Genomic DNA, 17,138 nt, shown 5'->3' with positions numbered 1-17,138 from the left:
AAATTCAGAGGTCACCAATTATTATGACTTTATCAAGAACCTTATTAATGACCATTAAAAATAATCTTGCTTAGAAGGGGACTGCTGTGGGAAAAGCCCATCCTTCCTATTTATGACTATTAATGTTTTTTTTTAATGTTTATACATTAGTGCAAGGAACAGTGTTAGCATAATTCTAGTGTAAAATAAAACCAGCTGTATCCATTATAAGTGCATTACTGCCAGGAACTGTAAATATGTTTATGCCTGATAGCCTTCTGACTCAATAATATCCTGCTATCTCTGTTGGGCAGGCAAGTTTTGAAACCAAGAAAAGACAGGTTATGATTTTCATAACCAAACCAGGTTTCTTTTTGAAGTATGTTATCTAAATTCAAATTTTAAGAAGGTCATTAAAAAAATCTGCCTGTGATTTTAAAGGAGAACAATTGAAATGTCATCTTCAAAGTGGTGGCAAGAAAGTATGATGTGCACTAGGAACAGGTTTTTCCTCCCAGATATACACATACGCAGACAAACCCTGCCATATCATACCATACAAACAATTTTAATTGTGTAGTTACAGTCAATAACCACTCCTAGTCAGAACATTTCTGCATAAAGAAAATTGTGATACACTTATAAAAACAGCCAGCTGTAACAAAATAACTGGTGTTTTCATAGCAATAAACTCATAAAAAAGAAATACACCTTTATACAGAAAATTTATACAGCTGTAGCTTTAAAATTGATTGTAAACCAAAGGAAGACACATTGCAAACATCAATTATTTTCACATTAATTGCATAAGTTTCTAAGGTGATCTATTAGTTTTATTTACCTAAGCTTATTTGCATGATAGTAAAAATTGCATACAACAATAAGAGTGAAGCTTATAGTATGAATTGCTTGGATAACATAGAGCACTTTTTATAGGCAACTGTGTAAAGCACATTTTCTCTATTTAAAACTTTTAAGACACTTTGTTTTACTGCCCATCAAAATACATTTATAAATAGAAAAAAAAATCAGTATGATAACAAGAGAAGCAATATTACATTTAACGGAAACTTCCAAAAAAATTAATTACAACATGATGCTGCAGGATCTACAAATAAATAATGAGGACTAAATTGTGTTTCACATTTTCTTTTTCATTTTCTTTAAAACCATGTAACAATGAGAATGGAAAAAAAAATACAGTGACCTTTATTTCCAAAAGAAAACAAATCTGAATTACGGCAGTGCCATATAATACAAGGCATTTGTTGGCATATGTTATCTTTAAACTGCATTCCACAGTCTATAGTTCTTTTGTAACATACAATAGAACAAGAGTAACAAACTCTTTTTATTTTATTTTTTTAAATAAATGTGAGTTTCCAAAGATCAAGTGTGGAGTGCTACAGTAATAATTAAAAAACAAGAACAAAACAGAAACAAAAAAAACAGTAAATCACAAAAGTTGTAATGCTTGTCTGAAGGCTCCAGAATCAAAATCACTGGTATCATGCTTATTGGGTACACTCACAGTGTATCCAGTGAACACAAATTAATATCAAACAATCCTCAACGCTTCATCTGTTGCTGCGAAGCAGTTTGTAAAACAGAGTAAAACATCTAGTGCAGTCTGCATTATCCTTTTTTCAACTTTTGTGCAAGTTTTGGAAGATTCATTGGCCAAACAATGAATAATAAAGGTTTTTGACAGAACGCAAGATGGAATTTTCATTTCATTAGTAAATACCAGTGGCACTGTTGAAAGAAAATAATACTTTTAGATCAGTCTTTCAATTCGGCATTAATCTCTGTGTTCCCTTCTACTGATAACTCTTCTTCTAGTTTAACTGAAAAAAGCGTGTTTGCATTTTTGTCTTGGATGCTGTCTTCCAAATCCTTGAGCAGCTCTTCTTCCTTGTATTCTGCAACATCCACCTCCAAACCAGAATTGTCCTTCAGCTTCCCATGGTGCTTGAGATAGTATCGCTGGTTCTGAAAGAACTTGATAATGGTGTACTTGGGCAGGTCAAGCTGAGCGGAGAGAGTCTGGATTGCTTCTTCATCTGGATACAGGCCTACGTCTTGTATGAAACTCTGTAGGATCCCCAGGGCCTCAACAGAAATCTTTGTTCGCGGTCGGGGTTTCTGACGATTTTCATCCTCAGATTCAGCTGGTGATGCTACTGTCGGTTGCCTTGGGGGTAGTCTGGGACCTGGTTGTTGTTGCTGTTGCTGCTGCTGTTGCTGTTGTTGCTGCTGCTGCTGCTGCAAGACAAAGAACAGCATTTTTTTGTACATGAATTCTTGCTCATATTGTGTTACCAAGAAAATCCCGGGGGTAGGGGGGAATTGCAAAGCTATAAACAAGGGCTTAGTAAGTTTAAAGAACAAAAAGGAAGGGAAAAAAAAGAAAGAATGAAAAGAATACCCTGGCTTTGTCTGACTGAAAGTGGTGATGATACAACATCGGTGTGGTTTAGCCGACAAATTTTAATGAACATGCTCCATGAGTCAAGTGCAGACAAGACAAAATGCTAAGTAGGTGACATGGTATAGGATTAACTTGACCAGCTTAGCCAGAACTGTAGCAAGGGCAAAGTGAGAAAAGTGCCAGATGAGGGCAAATGTGCCAGAGCTCTGCCAGCAACAGCAGCTGCTGCCCAAAAAGAAGGGCTGCAAATCTCTAGCAATAGCTAGATGAAGGGATGGGGGAATCGGGGAGAAGGAGAGCATTTTAGCTAAGTATGGAAATATCTCACTGCTGATCTGACCTCAGCATGCACTGAAGTCTCGTCAAACTTGCAAACATTACAACAGAATGCCTTGGCTGGGAGTGCCTAATGTCACCCTGTCAAACCCAGCCTCGGCAAGGACAAAGAGATCTGGAGGTAGGAAATCTCTGTTTCCCCTTCTGGCTCTGACCTCTCTTGCGTGTGGTCTTGGAGCAGGCCTGTGTTGCCTGTGTCCCAAAGTATAAGCAGGGAACAGACCTATTTACCTGCCTCTGTGTTTGAGCTGGGGATTATTTAGTTAATATTTATAAAGCACTAAGATGCAAAGCTCTAAATAAGTTGCACTATTATTATTAGAAGGGAACATGCTGCATTCCAAAAACTCAGGCAATAAAAATGAGTCAGTATGCACATCAGAAGAATAAGATAAAGGAAATTATGATGTAAATAATTAACAAGAGCTTAAAATGAAATTTTGCAAGCATGGATTCAGAAACATTCTTAAAAGGTGAGGCACTGAGCCCCAGGGACAGAAATGTTTTTCTCATCTACCACCAGAGTACAGTACACTATAAGATCATGTTTAAAATCAAAAGTAAATTTATCAGCTACTGTTTGTGTTGACAGTTCTTTTGCTGCACAGCACAGGAAGCACTGGTTAGTAAGATATTTTGGATCAGCAAATTTCTTGTCATATGGTGCAAACCACCAATTATTATTAAAAAACAACCGCAGCAAAACAAGCAGTTGCTATCACTACATTTCATTTCCCTTTGCGCGTCTCCCCTCGACAATTTTTTGTGTGTTGGTAGTGGTTTCCAAGCTCCCAGTTGCAGCTCTTTGAGACACTAAAAAGCACAAAATGCTGTACAAATGGTATAAATACTGGAAGCATAATTCTGTCCACTTTCATGGGGCCACTTGTGGTTGTGGAGGCTTTGCAGAGATCTTCACAACCTGTTTAGAAGCCACTGCTTTAAGTGATCTTCAGATTCTAAGGTCTGACACAAATGCTAGTGGAATTAGGGCTCTTTCCTCATCCCTATTCCTGCCCTTTCATGTTTCATGTTTTATGTGAGCAGTCCCATTCAAGGCTCCAATCCTAAAGAGACTCAAGACTACTCCCAGCATATTAAATTCTTACAAGACTCGAGGCTTTGTATATACGGTTTGAAAACTTGAGTCTGAGCTACATATTTATGCATCTACAACAATTACCATGTACAAGAGCGGAGACAAAACTCAGGCCCAATCTCCCAATCCTTACTCTTACAAGTCATATTAAGAGATTACAATGCAACTGCCTATGTGAATAATATTTGTGAGATCAAACACACAACTTTTATCAACAAGGCAAGAAAATCTAAGCGGCATAGTGGTTGAATGTTCATACTGTTCATAAGCTTCTCCTTTTATCCCCTTAAGAAGCGATTTTATTAAAAACAATGTACATTTTCAAACAAGTGCTGTTTTATTACTTAATATAGATCTTTCTCTCTCTTTTTGCTAAATCAAACACCAAGTTTCCAGGCTTTCACAATTATTTTAGTACTTGATATCCTAAGGGATTGTCTTATTCAGTTTGCTTTATCTTTAATATACACTCATGTTGTTTCTGGCTGCAAGATAACTCTATCCTTCCTAGCTTTGTAAATATTTTTCTGTATAGGTAATACAAATGATACCCAGGGTCTCAGCTGAGGTTGGGAAAGCATGGGGTAATATCTGCCCTTTAAGAAGGAGCAGTTACAAGACTGACCTCAGGCCTTTTGTGAGAGGCGATTAAAGTGTGCCCAGCTCAGAGAGGCACCAGTCCCTACTGACAACCTGGGCAACAAAGCTCAGCAAAACAGCCAGTTCCGCTCCCGGCTGGCAGCGTCTGTCTGAGCAAAAAAGGGTGGGTGCAGCCCCTGGAGGAGGGGGCACCGCCAGAGCTGCCCCGGAGTGGAAGGTAGCTGTTTCTAAGCCCCATGGCGTGGGCCTTGCATCCCCTCCTCTCTCTCCTTGACATGGTGCCCTTGTGCCAGCTCACCTGCGGAGCAGCACCCAGCCAAGGTCCAGCGGTCAGCAGGCCTGGTAAGAAAGCGCCTCTATGCTCTCCTTTCCCAAGGGTGGTGGGAGAGGGGCTCTGAAGGAAAAACAAACAAATATTGACTCACCCCAGTCTCAGCTGGGGTTAAAGTGGGATGAGGAATCCCCTTCCCGTCACTCCTACCTGGGGGCGAGCCGCCACTGCTGAGGGTTCTTGCTTAGTTTTTGAACAGCAGCGCAACAAGGTCCTCCCACTTTGCTGGGAAGACCTTTGGCAACGGGTGCCACACGGCCCTGCCTTTTGGCCCTGGCGCCTGTCCAGCCAGGGACAGCCAGCGCAGAGCTTGCCCTGCCCCGCACAGAGCTGCCTCTGCACTGCCACCACATGCGTTCGCAAAACACCACCGCACTGAAACGAAAACTGTGGGTGGTCGCATGGTCTCCTTTGAACCCCGGTGGTGGACCGGCAGTGTGCTCTTATCTTGTATCGGGAGACCTGCATTTAGCCTGGCCGGGAGGAAAGAAACACTAATTTCCTCTGCTCCATTTAAAGCTTTATTTACTTAGCGCTCTGCGAGATTGGCCAAGGTAAACTAACCTGAATCTGTTCTGCTGGCACATGGATAATGTGGGAAGGCCTGTCACCATGGTGATGAACTGCATTGCTTTCTTGTTCATAAATGGCATCGCGTTCAGGCTGAGGAAGACTGAGGAACCTTCGGATCATGGAGAGATTCTCCCAGAGGGTCCTGTTCTCTGGTGAGGGATCTTCTTTCCAACGTAACAGCTCACAGAGCCACCCCTTGAAGATAACACCAGCAAAACATTAGTTTTTTTCCTCACTTTGTGAGTGGCAAAATGAGGGTGAAATGTGTATTTTAGAGGCACTGCATTCTCTCATGCTCTCCCCCGATACCAAGGTGCTTTCATTGTGCAAGCTGAGCTTAAAGCAAACACAGATGCGCTGAGAGGCTGCCCTCCTGTTTTACAGACTCTTCCAACTACAAGCATTTTGGAAAGCACCTTCCCACCACAGTGCTGCTGTTCATTAGCTTAGAAACAAACCAGTTGATGAAGGCAGAATCCCTTACATGCTCCCCGCTTCAGAAGAAGGGGTTCACCAATGCCAGTATACTCTCTGCTCTGCCTATGCTCTTTCATGCAAGGCTACACCCATCTGACAGCAAGGACACCATATTTCAGGAGCCAACAGATTGTCTGCTGAGCAATTTTTACATTCCTGGTACTACTATTCAAAACAAGAAAGTACTTCAGATATCTGCCTTGACTGCCTAAAATAAATCACAGCGGTACAGGAGCTCCCTAACATCCATTCAAAAGACTGGAATCCTTTGACTGGATGCAGCCAAGTAAGAACTTCATTTCTGCTACAAGTAAAGGTGTCTCTGTAGGTGAACTTATTTCAAGTGATACATGACTCTGTTTCCAGATTGTCCTCATAGACCCGGAAAAAACCATTCTCTCAGTTTTACATACAGTATTATTAGGGCTTGGAGGGGAGCAAGATGTGCTCAAGCTTCTGATACGCTTTATACCACTTCCACATCACAGGACAGCAATGTGCCCAAGAGCTTACCTACTCTAACTCAGATGTGGTTTTGGAATACATAATATGAAGGCTACAGAATCCCCTGCAAGAACTGTAGCAGTTCCTAATTTGCTTCTGAAAGAGACATATGAGTTAATCTTGAAAATTTAATGTTTCCTTACGTCTTCTCGAAAATTTAATTGAGGATTTTTTTCTTAACTGTGCATTGGTAGTTTGAAAAGAAAAGCGCAAACCCTCTAGCTAGGACAGTGTGCATCAGCAGAAATTTTCTGGTATATTAAAATTTAGAAACATAATATTACATGTATAAAACATGCATATTTCCTTCCTTTTAGCTTCAAGGATCTGTTTTCAAAACTAGGTCCATGCAATTTTATTTCTTAATGCTGTAGGAAAGATAATGTGACATTTTATTGAATCAACAAATAATATAAATGTACAGAAGCTTTTAGATCCTTTTTATGTGTACTGGTAGTAGATTAATGGTTTATCCAGACTAGTTTACTAATAGATACAATAGATACATAGACACAATATAGATATTTTCTTGAACACATTCATACATATCTTTAGCTAGCAGTTAATAAATGCAGTGTAAAAATATTGCCTCGACAGGAAGAGGTGAAAGTAAACAATCTTAATGCATTCATATTGTATACAAAAATTTTTAGTGAGGTGTGTATAAAAATTCGAAGTATATTCGCTTAGATATAAGTGGAAAACTGAACAAATGACAGAGGAGAAAATGCCCCTGAGAAACAATCAAAATGACAAATGTTATAGAGATGGTGGCAGCAGAGCCGAGAAAGCAAAAATTTAAATGGGGCCAAAATCTGCCAGCTGCTCACAAGGTGTGCTAGGGCGGGAGGGGAGAGGGCACAGAATGGTAGCAGCAGAAGGGCTCCCCTGCAGCCCAGAGATGGAGTGCACCCCATTCCTTGACCATGCACTAAGGGGGCTGCTGGGTATTCCTCCAGTAAGGTGACTGGGAAACATGGCCAAATGCCTTCATATAGAGCTGTCCCAGCTGGAATCATATGGCATGCTCTCAAAACAGTAGCAAGGGTCTGTGGAATCTCACTGGAATATGTTAGCAGGGTAATATGGAAGCTCTCCATGCTCCTAACAAAATCAACATGTTACTCATGGGTATACGCGCCGGCTTATGCTCAACAGTAGTATTAGTTTTCTGCAGTAAGTTAAAAAAGGTGCAATCAGAAAGTAGGGGTAGCTTGTTGGGGATGGAGGAGGGAAGATGATGAAGAGAAACCAATCTAGATATTTTAACTGAAAAGCAGTTACAAAATTCTTTAAAAAAAAAGCAACCCATAAACCAGCCCCTGCCAGAGCACAAAAATTTTCCTTTGGTTGTCTACAATCTTCACTGCTTCACACTGAAACTGCTGGCCCTCTTTCTAATGGTGGTGAAATAAAGAGCAGAGCTGACTACCATGACAGTTTGGTGAAATAAAAAAAAAAAAAAAAAAGACAACCTGTCCCTCCCATGACACCTCTCTAAGGCATACAGACAGACTGGAAAGGAAGTTGCACCATGCATTCAGAAGCTGCACATATTTTGTGTGCTGAGCATGTGCATCACAGGTTTTTGGGTTTTTTTGAAAGAAGACAGTAGAAACTCTTTATAATTAAAAAATGTCCAATAGTAAAAAATTCCTAGGCAATCACATTTTACACTGACTAAACATGCTACACAACAACAGCTTTTGTTAACTAAGAAATACCTTCTCCCCTCACTGTCTTTTCTGTTTCTATATTTACTAGATCAGACCTTATTTTTACTAATTACTGATGGCTAAATTGTACTTCCAGTATTTTTCTGTCAACTTTTGCACTGAAATAATACTTTAAACTTCTTATCTAAAATTATTTGATTAATTTTAACTTGAAGCAGGCCCCCTTCTAGCCTTTCAGGGAAGCAGCAATTTTGAGATACTGAAGACACATACTTCTGACAGGGTACACAGAATGTATTGCTATTCTACTAAAATATCTCTATTCCACTGGGTTTGTCACACTTGTAAAGAAGCAGATACACTCTCATGAAACATATGATGGACAATATGGAAACAACCAACTGAATTCTTCTATAATTACACAGATAGAAACAATTTTTTGGTCTTCACTGCTTATTTCTGAACATATTTATGAAAGTTGATCTCACCAACGTTCTCAGAAAAGATAGTGAGTGGACAGTAAGAGAGGCTGTAGAGGTTTTCTTTGTTAAGAGACTAAGGACTTTATACCAATACTCTTTCTTTTGGTTCAAAACAAGCAAACAAAATGATAAGTATTTCACTTAGTTTCAAGTTCAGAAATCTGTATATGAAATAAAACTCATTCATAAAAGTCAGTTAAAGGAGAGTGTATGAAAAGTTTTTATAAAATTTAGGAAAAGTAATCATCCAGACTTTTCTAATGGTGAATTTTAAGTTCTGGAAAATTTGAAGTTTTTGTTTCCATTTGATCTAAAAAGGTATGAACTGCTGCAGATAATGCAGTTGAATTTACAAGTGAATGCAACAGGGCTGATTTTTCTCCTCTTATGCTTTTTTAAGTCTAGAGCACATTCTGCCTAGTTCAAACAATTTGTTCTGAAGGAGGGCTTGAGCGACTGGTTGTTTTTTTGCTGTTTGGTGGTTTTTTTCGTTTTTGTTTTTTTCCCCCCCGACTTTATCGTCTTACAGGAAGTGGAAATGACCACAAAATAATAAGGAAATATTTATAACTCAGATTAGATCACAGCCGGTTTATACAGCATATATACTACATTGTTAAAAAAACAGACTTAAAATAATGAAGCGGATACATTTATGCAGCAAGGCAAACCCCCCAAAAACTCTGCAATGACATTGGGAACAACCTTGATTTTAAAACAGAGTAAATTTGCCAGGCAACATTACACTGAATATAAAGAGAGTACAAGGCAAAATATAAACATTAGCCACATGTAAATATGTTTGGAGAACTTTCAGGATGTTACTACTTTTCAAACTGACAAAGTTTAATTTGACACCTTCTGTTCTAAAACCTTTGTTTCTATTCAAAATCACGCCTTTAGCTGCTATCAATCACTATGCTCTCCCTATTACTTAAAATACTGGCATGGGCCCTGGATAAGCTGAAAATGCCATGCAGATGAATTCTGAGATAATATGTTCAAACCTGTTATATACAACACAAATCCTGTAAAGTTATGTATTGTAAACCTACATTTATTGGGAACTAAAAGTCTTAAATCCATCTGCTACAAAGAAAATACTGTTATGCACTTTCAAGTAACCAAGTACCATCTGCAAAGGTCTTGCTACAGTAAGCAAGAAAATGGTGAAAAAAAAAAAGATGCTAAACCTAAGATATTTAAAATAAATAAGAGTCTTCTGTCTGGTTTTCTGATAGGGATTTAGTAAAGAAACACAAGACATTAGAGGAAAAAAACCTGTGAAATCCGAACTGCCAAACTATTGCATGAAAAGCGCAAAGAGGATAACTGCCAAAACTTGGGCTCTGCAATACCCATGAGCATGCTTATTTTAAAGAAAGCACTATGCATTTTATCTATAGATCCAAATGCTATTTTATTCTGACCTGTGCAGTGTATAAATAAAACCTTCTGCTCTTTCACATGGTTTCTAACAAACTATTCTTGCATTCTGGTATCTTTCTTATTAAAAGAAAAAAAAAATACACTTAAGGTGTAAATACCTACCCTAATTAGATCAAAGAGGATAACATTACAATCATGAGAAATGTTCTCTGGCCAAAGCTTTCCAAATCAGCAACAAACATATCTAGTCTGGGAAGAAAAGGTTTCAAGGTAGAGCAATTGAACATGTTTGGTCAATTTGTTACAGTGGTACTAATTTGGCAAATGATGAATATTTCTTACAGAATAACAAAGACTTCAGCATTTTTTAGAAAGGCTGTAATTTGAATCTAAGAAGGCAAAACATTTTAGAGTATCAATGCTAAGATATCATCAGTTTTTCTTTTGTATAGTATATCTAGGATTATTTTGTATCATTCTCTGGGGCATATAGTATAATAAAAATATATGGTGTTAAAAGAAATGAGTCTAAATAGGGAGGTATTTGATATAAACATTTTAGCAGAAAGTGTGAATTGCATTTAAGCATCTACTGTGAACAAAGACTAAGTACATAATCCATTAAACTGTACTTCTAACTAAAAAAAATTGAGTATTGTAGACTAAACTAAAGTAGGCATTTTGAATGAGCACATTTTCAGCAACTAACTAGAAAGCTAGCAATTTATCATTCAACAAATAATTTCCTACTTTTAAAAGAATCTGTAAGTGTTACTTATGCTAATGAAGACTGTTTTTAATCTGCCCACAAACACGCTAATAGAGGGCAATTTTTTTTTTATCTACAATGCTGAAGGCACTCCAGTTTATAGAACACAGATATGAAATTACACTTGGTAAAATGGGCTCTTAATTGTCTGAGCAATCCAAATCCTTCACCTTTAACAGGAAAGCTTATAGACAAAACAAAGGAAAAGAACGCATGGACTAAACTTTAAATATTGACTTTTTCCCCTTCAAAAGCAATCCAACTTGCTTTACAATCTCATGATTGTTCCAAATGACTGTGTTCACCTTAGCTATTTCTATTTCTTTTCAAAACAGAATCCAAATATAGAGGGGAAGAAAAAGGGCCAACATAGCCACTGCCATACATGCATACAGTCTTAGTCTTTAGTATTAAACTTGTAAGCTGCACATTGCACAGAGAGGTTGCTTTTGGAAAAGTCATAATACTTTGAGCGAGATACATAATGGTAGCAAAGGAGTACTGAAAGCATTTTAAATTATTTACTAGGTTAAAAGGGTGAAATGGTACTTTAAATACATCAAATTTCATCATCTGGGCCATTTTTTGGTGGCAAAGTGGTATTGATCTTTCCAAATGCTTAAAATTAACTATTTCCAGAAGGTCATTATTTGATTAAAGGCATTAAAGTTGAGGGCAAGAAATGATGCACTTTGTCTTCTTTCCCATTCAAATAATCATGTAATTTAATCAGAACTATCCCTTCATGTCCTGTAATAAAAATGTTTGTCTTAAGATATTGTTCTTTACCTAACATATTAACCTTTAAATGTTATGAAGTTCTTAAGAATAATCTCTGCTTAGAGAAGATTCTTCCATAATGCAATGAAAGGATCTCCAGCATTTAAATTGATAAGGCCAAATTTCCCCTACATATTGATTGGAAAATGCATTACATCCTTCAACTGAGATTTCTCAGAGTGTTCAACAGGATCAAAAATTCAGGGAGATCTGAATCAGTAAACTCATGCATATGGCATTGAGAAGCAAAAATAAGCAAACGTCACTTTAGCACAAACAAATACAACAAATAAGTAACAATGGATGCTGCTTTAGTTTATCTGGGAAAAGCCACTTGTGTTACATTTGTATTATCTGAAAAAATATAACAGGCACCACCCACCACAGGGTAAGAACAGAGCATTTGATTCAAAACTCATTTTCAGGGTGAAATCACTTAAATTTGACTTCTTTCTGCACGAAATACTTGTGGATTCAGCCATGGGAACAAGCCTAGATGATGAGAACAGTCCTTTTTAGACTTGGATGTTCTTCTGAAATTTCCTGACTGCAGGTTTATCTTTCCTAAAATTCATTAAGTGTCCACGTTATCTCCTGTGCAAAGCTGAATATACCTGAATGTTTCACAGAAGAACTGAAGTTTATTAAACTGGTATTTTTATAAAAACTTACAAAAACGAATAATCTACAAGACTTAGCAGTTTTTGATATTGACCAACACATTTGTTAGTGAAAGTCTTTTAATTTTAGCTTATATTTTCAAGAAATGATAAGCACTGACTTCCTTCTGTGAGGTACATGCTTTTTAAATTTTAAAAACTGCAGTGAATGTTCAATACTTTGAGATTTCCCTATTTTTCAGAAAAAAATGTCTATCCTTAATTCAAGAAGCAAAAGCTGGTTTTCAGCTAATTCCAGAAGATGGATAGAGATCTTGATATGTGGCCTAAAGTGATAGTAAGTGTCCCCAGAAAGATGGTTGCCTTAGTATTTTATTTACACTAATCAGCCTTAAGTTTCAGGCTTTGCCTTTGAGCATTCCCCTAAATCAGACAAAGTTTGAAACCTTTATCTCCATATATTTCTGGTTTATCTATTTTATTGGCTTTCATTACTAGAACGTTGAAAAGGGAAGCCAGATGTGAATTTTAAATAAATCTGTATCTGCCATCATCATAGATGAGATTTAGAAAAACAAACAAACTGAAAACCCCACAACCTCATAGGGCTTTTCAGAAGAAAGGTAAACTTCACTAGCAGGAAAAAACTTCCTTTGAAGAATACTGAAACAGATTATGCCATTTCCTCAACTTTCTTATCCTACCCATTATTCAGCTACACCATCTGTCTGGATGTTATCTCCACCTTTCTCTGGGTGGTGAAAAACAAATGACCAAATAGCTAGCAGTGGTACTGATACTATTTCACCACAATTTTTTGGTGGTATTTTAGGGGAAAAGGATTCCTAACATCTCTTCATCCCTCTGCCTTTTCTTCTCTCTAGCTGTAGCATTTAGAAGTTAAATACATGTCTCTTATTGTAAACATCTAAACAAATAAATAAGAAAAAGAAACTTGCTAAAGCAATCTCTAAAATTCAATGACAAGCAACAAACAAGTATAGAAGCAAAATGATCTGGAGAGCTGTTGCTCTGCTCCGACAGTCTTGTCTGTCACATTGGACATCTGCTTCTACCTGGAGCCACAGTGAGTGGTTAAAAGTCAGTGCTTCCAAAAAACTTGCTGGATTAAGGTCTGAAGCTGTATCAAAACTGGTTGGTGTGTTCCCTGTGTATGAGTACTGGAGACATACCACCAGCTCATGGAAAGAAAAAACCTAACCTGTAACTCTAAACCTGACTGAAAACATAAGTATCCTTACTTTTTAGTTGAGTACAGAGAGAATTCAATAATCTCAACGAAGGGCTTCTCCCAAGCTTAGTTTCTCTGCTCTCAGCTTCCTCCACCTTGTCTTTCCCTTGTTCAAATGTATGTTTCTTACAGTATTGCCTTCAATTGCCTAGCAATGATAGATAAGCATATGCCCTAATCAAAACAACAATGTGGACGCCTTTGAAAATCTTACATAAAATGCAACTACATTCATATGTAAAAAGAAGGGGGAAAAGTAATAGATGCAAAAAAAATAAGGGGTGAAGCTTTACTTTGCCCTCTTCTGCTCTAGATCCTTCCTCTTTCACACATACAATTCAACTGTTATTGTAATTGCAAGACAACATCTGACAAAAATGGACTTAACAATAAAAAAACCCCAAACTACACAAGAAAAAACACCTGCTAATTATTACATAAGTCACTTAGTTTGGTACATTACTTTTTATAATACAGTCATATGAAATGGGTCAGTGGGTTTCACAGAGGGTGACTGGCAATATATGGCCCTTTATCTTTTATTTAAGTAGATAGAAATACTGATTTCATTGCAATACCAATGTGTCCCTTGAAAGTAAATACAATCCTAAATCCAGCCATGACCCTTAACAGCCCACATTTATCTATTCTTAAACATGCAATCAATTTTGTATGGCAGCTATATCTGCAGTTTAGTTAGCATCTTTAATAGAAAGAGCTTGGCAATTTTAAAAATCTTCTTTACTACTATCAGTTTACAAGTGAACAGCAAATGTTTGCTATTAAGTTGCTTACAGAGATTTAACATTTGCTTTGGGGGAAAGACCTCCAGTAAAAATGCCATAGGGGCAAAGCGTCACTTCTGTAATTGCTTATATGTGTGCCTATTGTGTTGTTAGATACTTTTTTTTATATATTATAATTTCCCAGACTGAGTAATTTAATTTTGTGGCTTCTTGTCACATGTTTTTTTCTTTCTAGAATTCATTTTGGATCAGGGGAAGATCTTCCACACATTGAGGAATAACAGGCTCACAGATATTTGGACGTCACTGTAAATTCAGTTCTGCTGACAAGATGTTCGAACAAGTGACATCATTCCAAAACATACACAGCTCAAATATGTTCTCAGACATCCCTTCACATTTTCACAGCTTAAATAAAAGTTTTCATATAGATTTCAATTAGACATTTAAATATTCTGGGAAAATTTCTGGTCTCTTGCAGTTAAGCTTAGTTCTGTAGCTCTCAGTTTTATAGTGAAGAACACTTAATGCTCTGATAATGTCAAGGGTGAGGGGAGTCTTAAGTAAATTGAAAAGAAACTTTTCTCTGACTTTCCTGCAGATTTTTTTAACCATAGAAATAGTCAGAAAATTAATAACATCCATTATATCAAAGCAGTTAAAAAAAAAATCTTTAAAATCCGTATCTGTGAGAGATAGATGCCTCTCAGTAAATGAGTAGGGAGCAGCCAGAAGTGTCTGTCTGACCCATTGAAAAAGAAAGGCAGTGAAGCTCTCAGAAAGCTAAAAAACCTGTAGCTTTAGGAACAATAGGAAAGCTAGATCAAAAGGGAAGCTGGAGACATCGGGTTTCTCACTCCTGGGTAGGAACCAACACCAGAGTGTTTCCAGATAGTTTGCTGTCACGATGGGGTCAAGAACAACCACAGGGGAGAAGTTCCTAGACAGCAGTTCTTTGTGTTAAAATTTTCCTCGCTGGCCAAGAAAAGTGCCAGCCCACCTGAATCTCAGCCCTAGCCATATTTCCAGGCAGCAGTTTCGGCACTACCTTCTGCCCTTAAATGAGGGGCTGCATGGAGCAAGAACGCTTCTTCCTGCCATGATCCTTCCCATCCTGTTCCTCAGGTGAAAAATATCAATCCTGTTAGTCTCTCTCCTTGTAATAAATGAGAGTAGCACATGATTTCTCAGAGGTAAAGCAAACTGGCTGCTCCAAAGCAAAAATAAAAAGAATCTCATTTAAAACCCTCTTAGCTTTTTTCCCCTTAAATAACTGCTTTTACATAAACAGTAGAAAGTTCCTATATCAGTAGAGCTTTCTCTTGCATGCTGTATTACTAGAGATGCTAAGCACTAGATATTAATGGATATGTGTGAAAGTCTTGCTTAGTTGGGGTCCAAAACTTCAGGGAATTCTGCTAAGGACTATTCAGTCCAAATATCTTTGCTTTACAATGATCCCGAAAACTATTTTCATATGTTTCTCAAATGCCATCCTGAAGTAAGAGAATATGATACTGCACAGGAATAAAAATGAAAAAACAGATAGAATAACAGATAGAATCTGGCAGATTTGATATTAGATAAATATTTGCAAATCGGAATTTTTCCTAACTTAACTAGCTGCATGCCTGCCCTAGACTATTCAGTAGATGCCAACAGTTTGAGGTAATTCACAACCAAACATCTGAATTTTGACTTAGAAGCTAAATTTGAAGAAAGTAAAAAAAATAGAGGCAATGAGAAATTGTTAGGAACGGTGAAATTAAAAATTATCTGGAACAGAACATCATCTTTCTCACCTTCCACCTAGAAATTCTGTAACATTCTTTCAGGTGTTATGTGTTTTGAATTACCCAGTTTAACATTAAGGGAGAAAACACATATCTATTATTTCTCACTCCTGCCTTTGCCCAGCAGCCCTTCACCTGATTTGTAATTTGTCACTCCTTTAACAAATTGCTTCTCGGACTGTTACTGTATATTTGTGTTTGCACAAGATGCCTTTATACTTTGCAGTTATGTGTTTGGCAGCTCTCATTTTTTCAGCAGGAATTTTACCCTGTCATTTCCTGTTTAGTTACGGGTTGAGCTTGCTTTTGTTTTCTGCGCTGTTTACTTGGTACCCTGCTTCCCCCACAGCCGGGAACCACAGGCTGCTCGCTAACTCCTCAGCCTCCTCCTCGCCTCAGCCACCACAGCTTTGTTTTCGTTTATGTCTGTCATTAACTCTCATACAGCTCACTCAAACTTTCCTCCTTTTTTTTAATAGTTAAAACACTGATATACTCAATCTTGAAAAGCCTCCTGAATAAGTGATCTGCCTACAGCAGGCATGAGCAACCAGAGAAATCAAGAGTATGGCTCTTTTCCTGGCTAAATCTGTCACCACACAGGGAAAGGAATGATGCTTCATCCACGAAGCCAGTAGTGCTGGTGACCAGCCCAGTGAAGGCCAAAGGCATGGGGTGCCCACACTGTGCCCCATGCACAAGGGGATATTTGTACAAAGGGACGGTGTGTCGGGGGATGTGCCTGGGATGGGACTCCAGCAGCCAGGGGACAGTGGTAGGGCAGGAGAAAGAGGCAGATGGAGTGAGAGTGGATGGTGAGGGTGTATAAGGGACAGGAAGGGGTGGAAAAAAGTCAAAGGAGGACTAAAAGGAGATCCATAATGAGAGGAATAAGGGAAGGTAGTGAGAGGAAAACAAAACAGAAGGTGAGGGTATAGAAAGCAGGAAGAGAGATTAAGAAAATCCATCCTGCCAGAAACAGCACCTCTTGTCAGGCAGACAGCAGGTGCTGCCTGGGGAAGAGCTGATTCATGCATCTGGAGTGTAGGAACCGAAACAACTCTACCTAAGGAAAAAAACCCTAAAAATAAAAGACTGAACGGAGGTGGGAGAGGATGCCACGCTTTTTTCTTTTGGCAATCCAGTGCTTCCCAATTGTATGACATTTTTTGAATGGCTTTGCAAAGAAACGAGACCTGTATTTTGAGAGCCTTGCAAAAATCTTGACAGTTCATTTAATTTTCTCATCCAACATGAGCCCTTCCTGCTCTCCTCTTCATCTTAGTTCAGCTCATTTTTGA

At 38.0% G+C, this 17,138-nt stretch overlaps 1 protein-coding gene across 8 annotated transcripts in view; it reads right to left on the bottom strand.

Moving 5' to 3' along the window:
* Window positions 1–526: 526 nt before the first annotated feature.
* SATB1 (SATB homeobox 1) overlaps window positions 527–17,138 on the bottom strand; it is a 92,316-nt gene continuing 75,704 nt past the window's right edge. For 4 of the 8 annotated variants that reach the window (XM_064673388.1, XM_064673380.1, XM_064673371.1 and 1 more), the window contains 3 exons: window positions 5,341–5,544; window positions 4,744–4,839; window positions 527–2,244 (listed from right to left, as the gene is read on the bottom strand). In XM_064673388.1, coding sequence (XP_064529458.1) covers window positions 1,762–2,244; window positions 4,744–4,839; window positions 5,341–5,544 — 783 coding nt within the window. In that variant the 3' untranslated portion in view covers window positions 527–1,761. The remainder of the gene's footprint in view (window positions 2,245–4,743; window positions 4,840–5,340; window positions 5,545–17,138) is intronic. The other 4 variants (XM_064673419.1, XM_064673409.1, XM_064673403.1 and 1 more) reach the window with 3 other exon arrangements.

The sequence above is a fragment of the Pseudopipra pipra genome, chromosome 1 (assembly GCF_036250125.1).
Source record: "Pseudopipra pipra isolate bDixPip1 chromosome 1, bDixPip1.hap1, whole genome shotgun sequence".
Classification (NCBI taxonomy): Eukaryota; Metazoa; Chordata; class Aves; order Passeriformes; family Pipridae; genus Pseudopipra; species Pseudopipra pipra.
The sequence above is the reverse complement of the archived record's forward strand: the minus strand, read 5'-3'. Positions and strand labels throughout refer to the sequence as shown.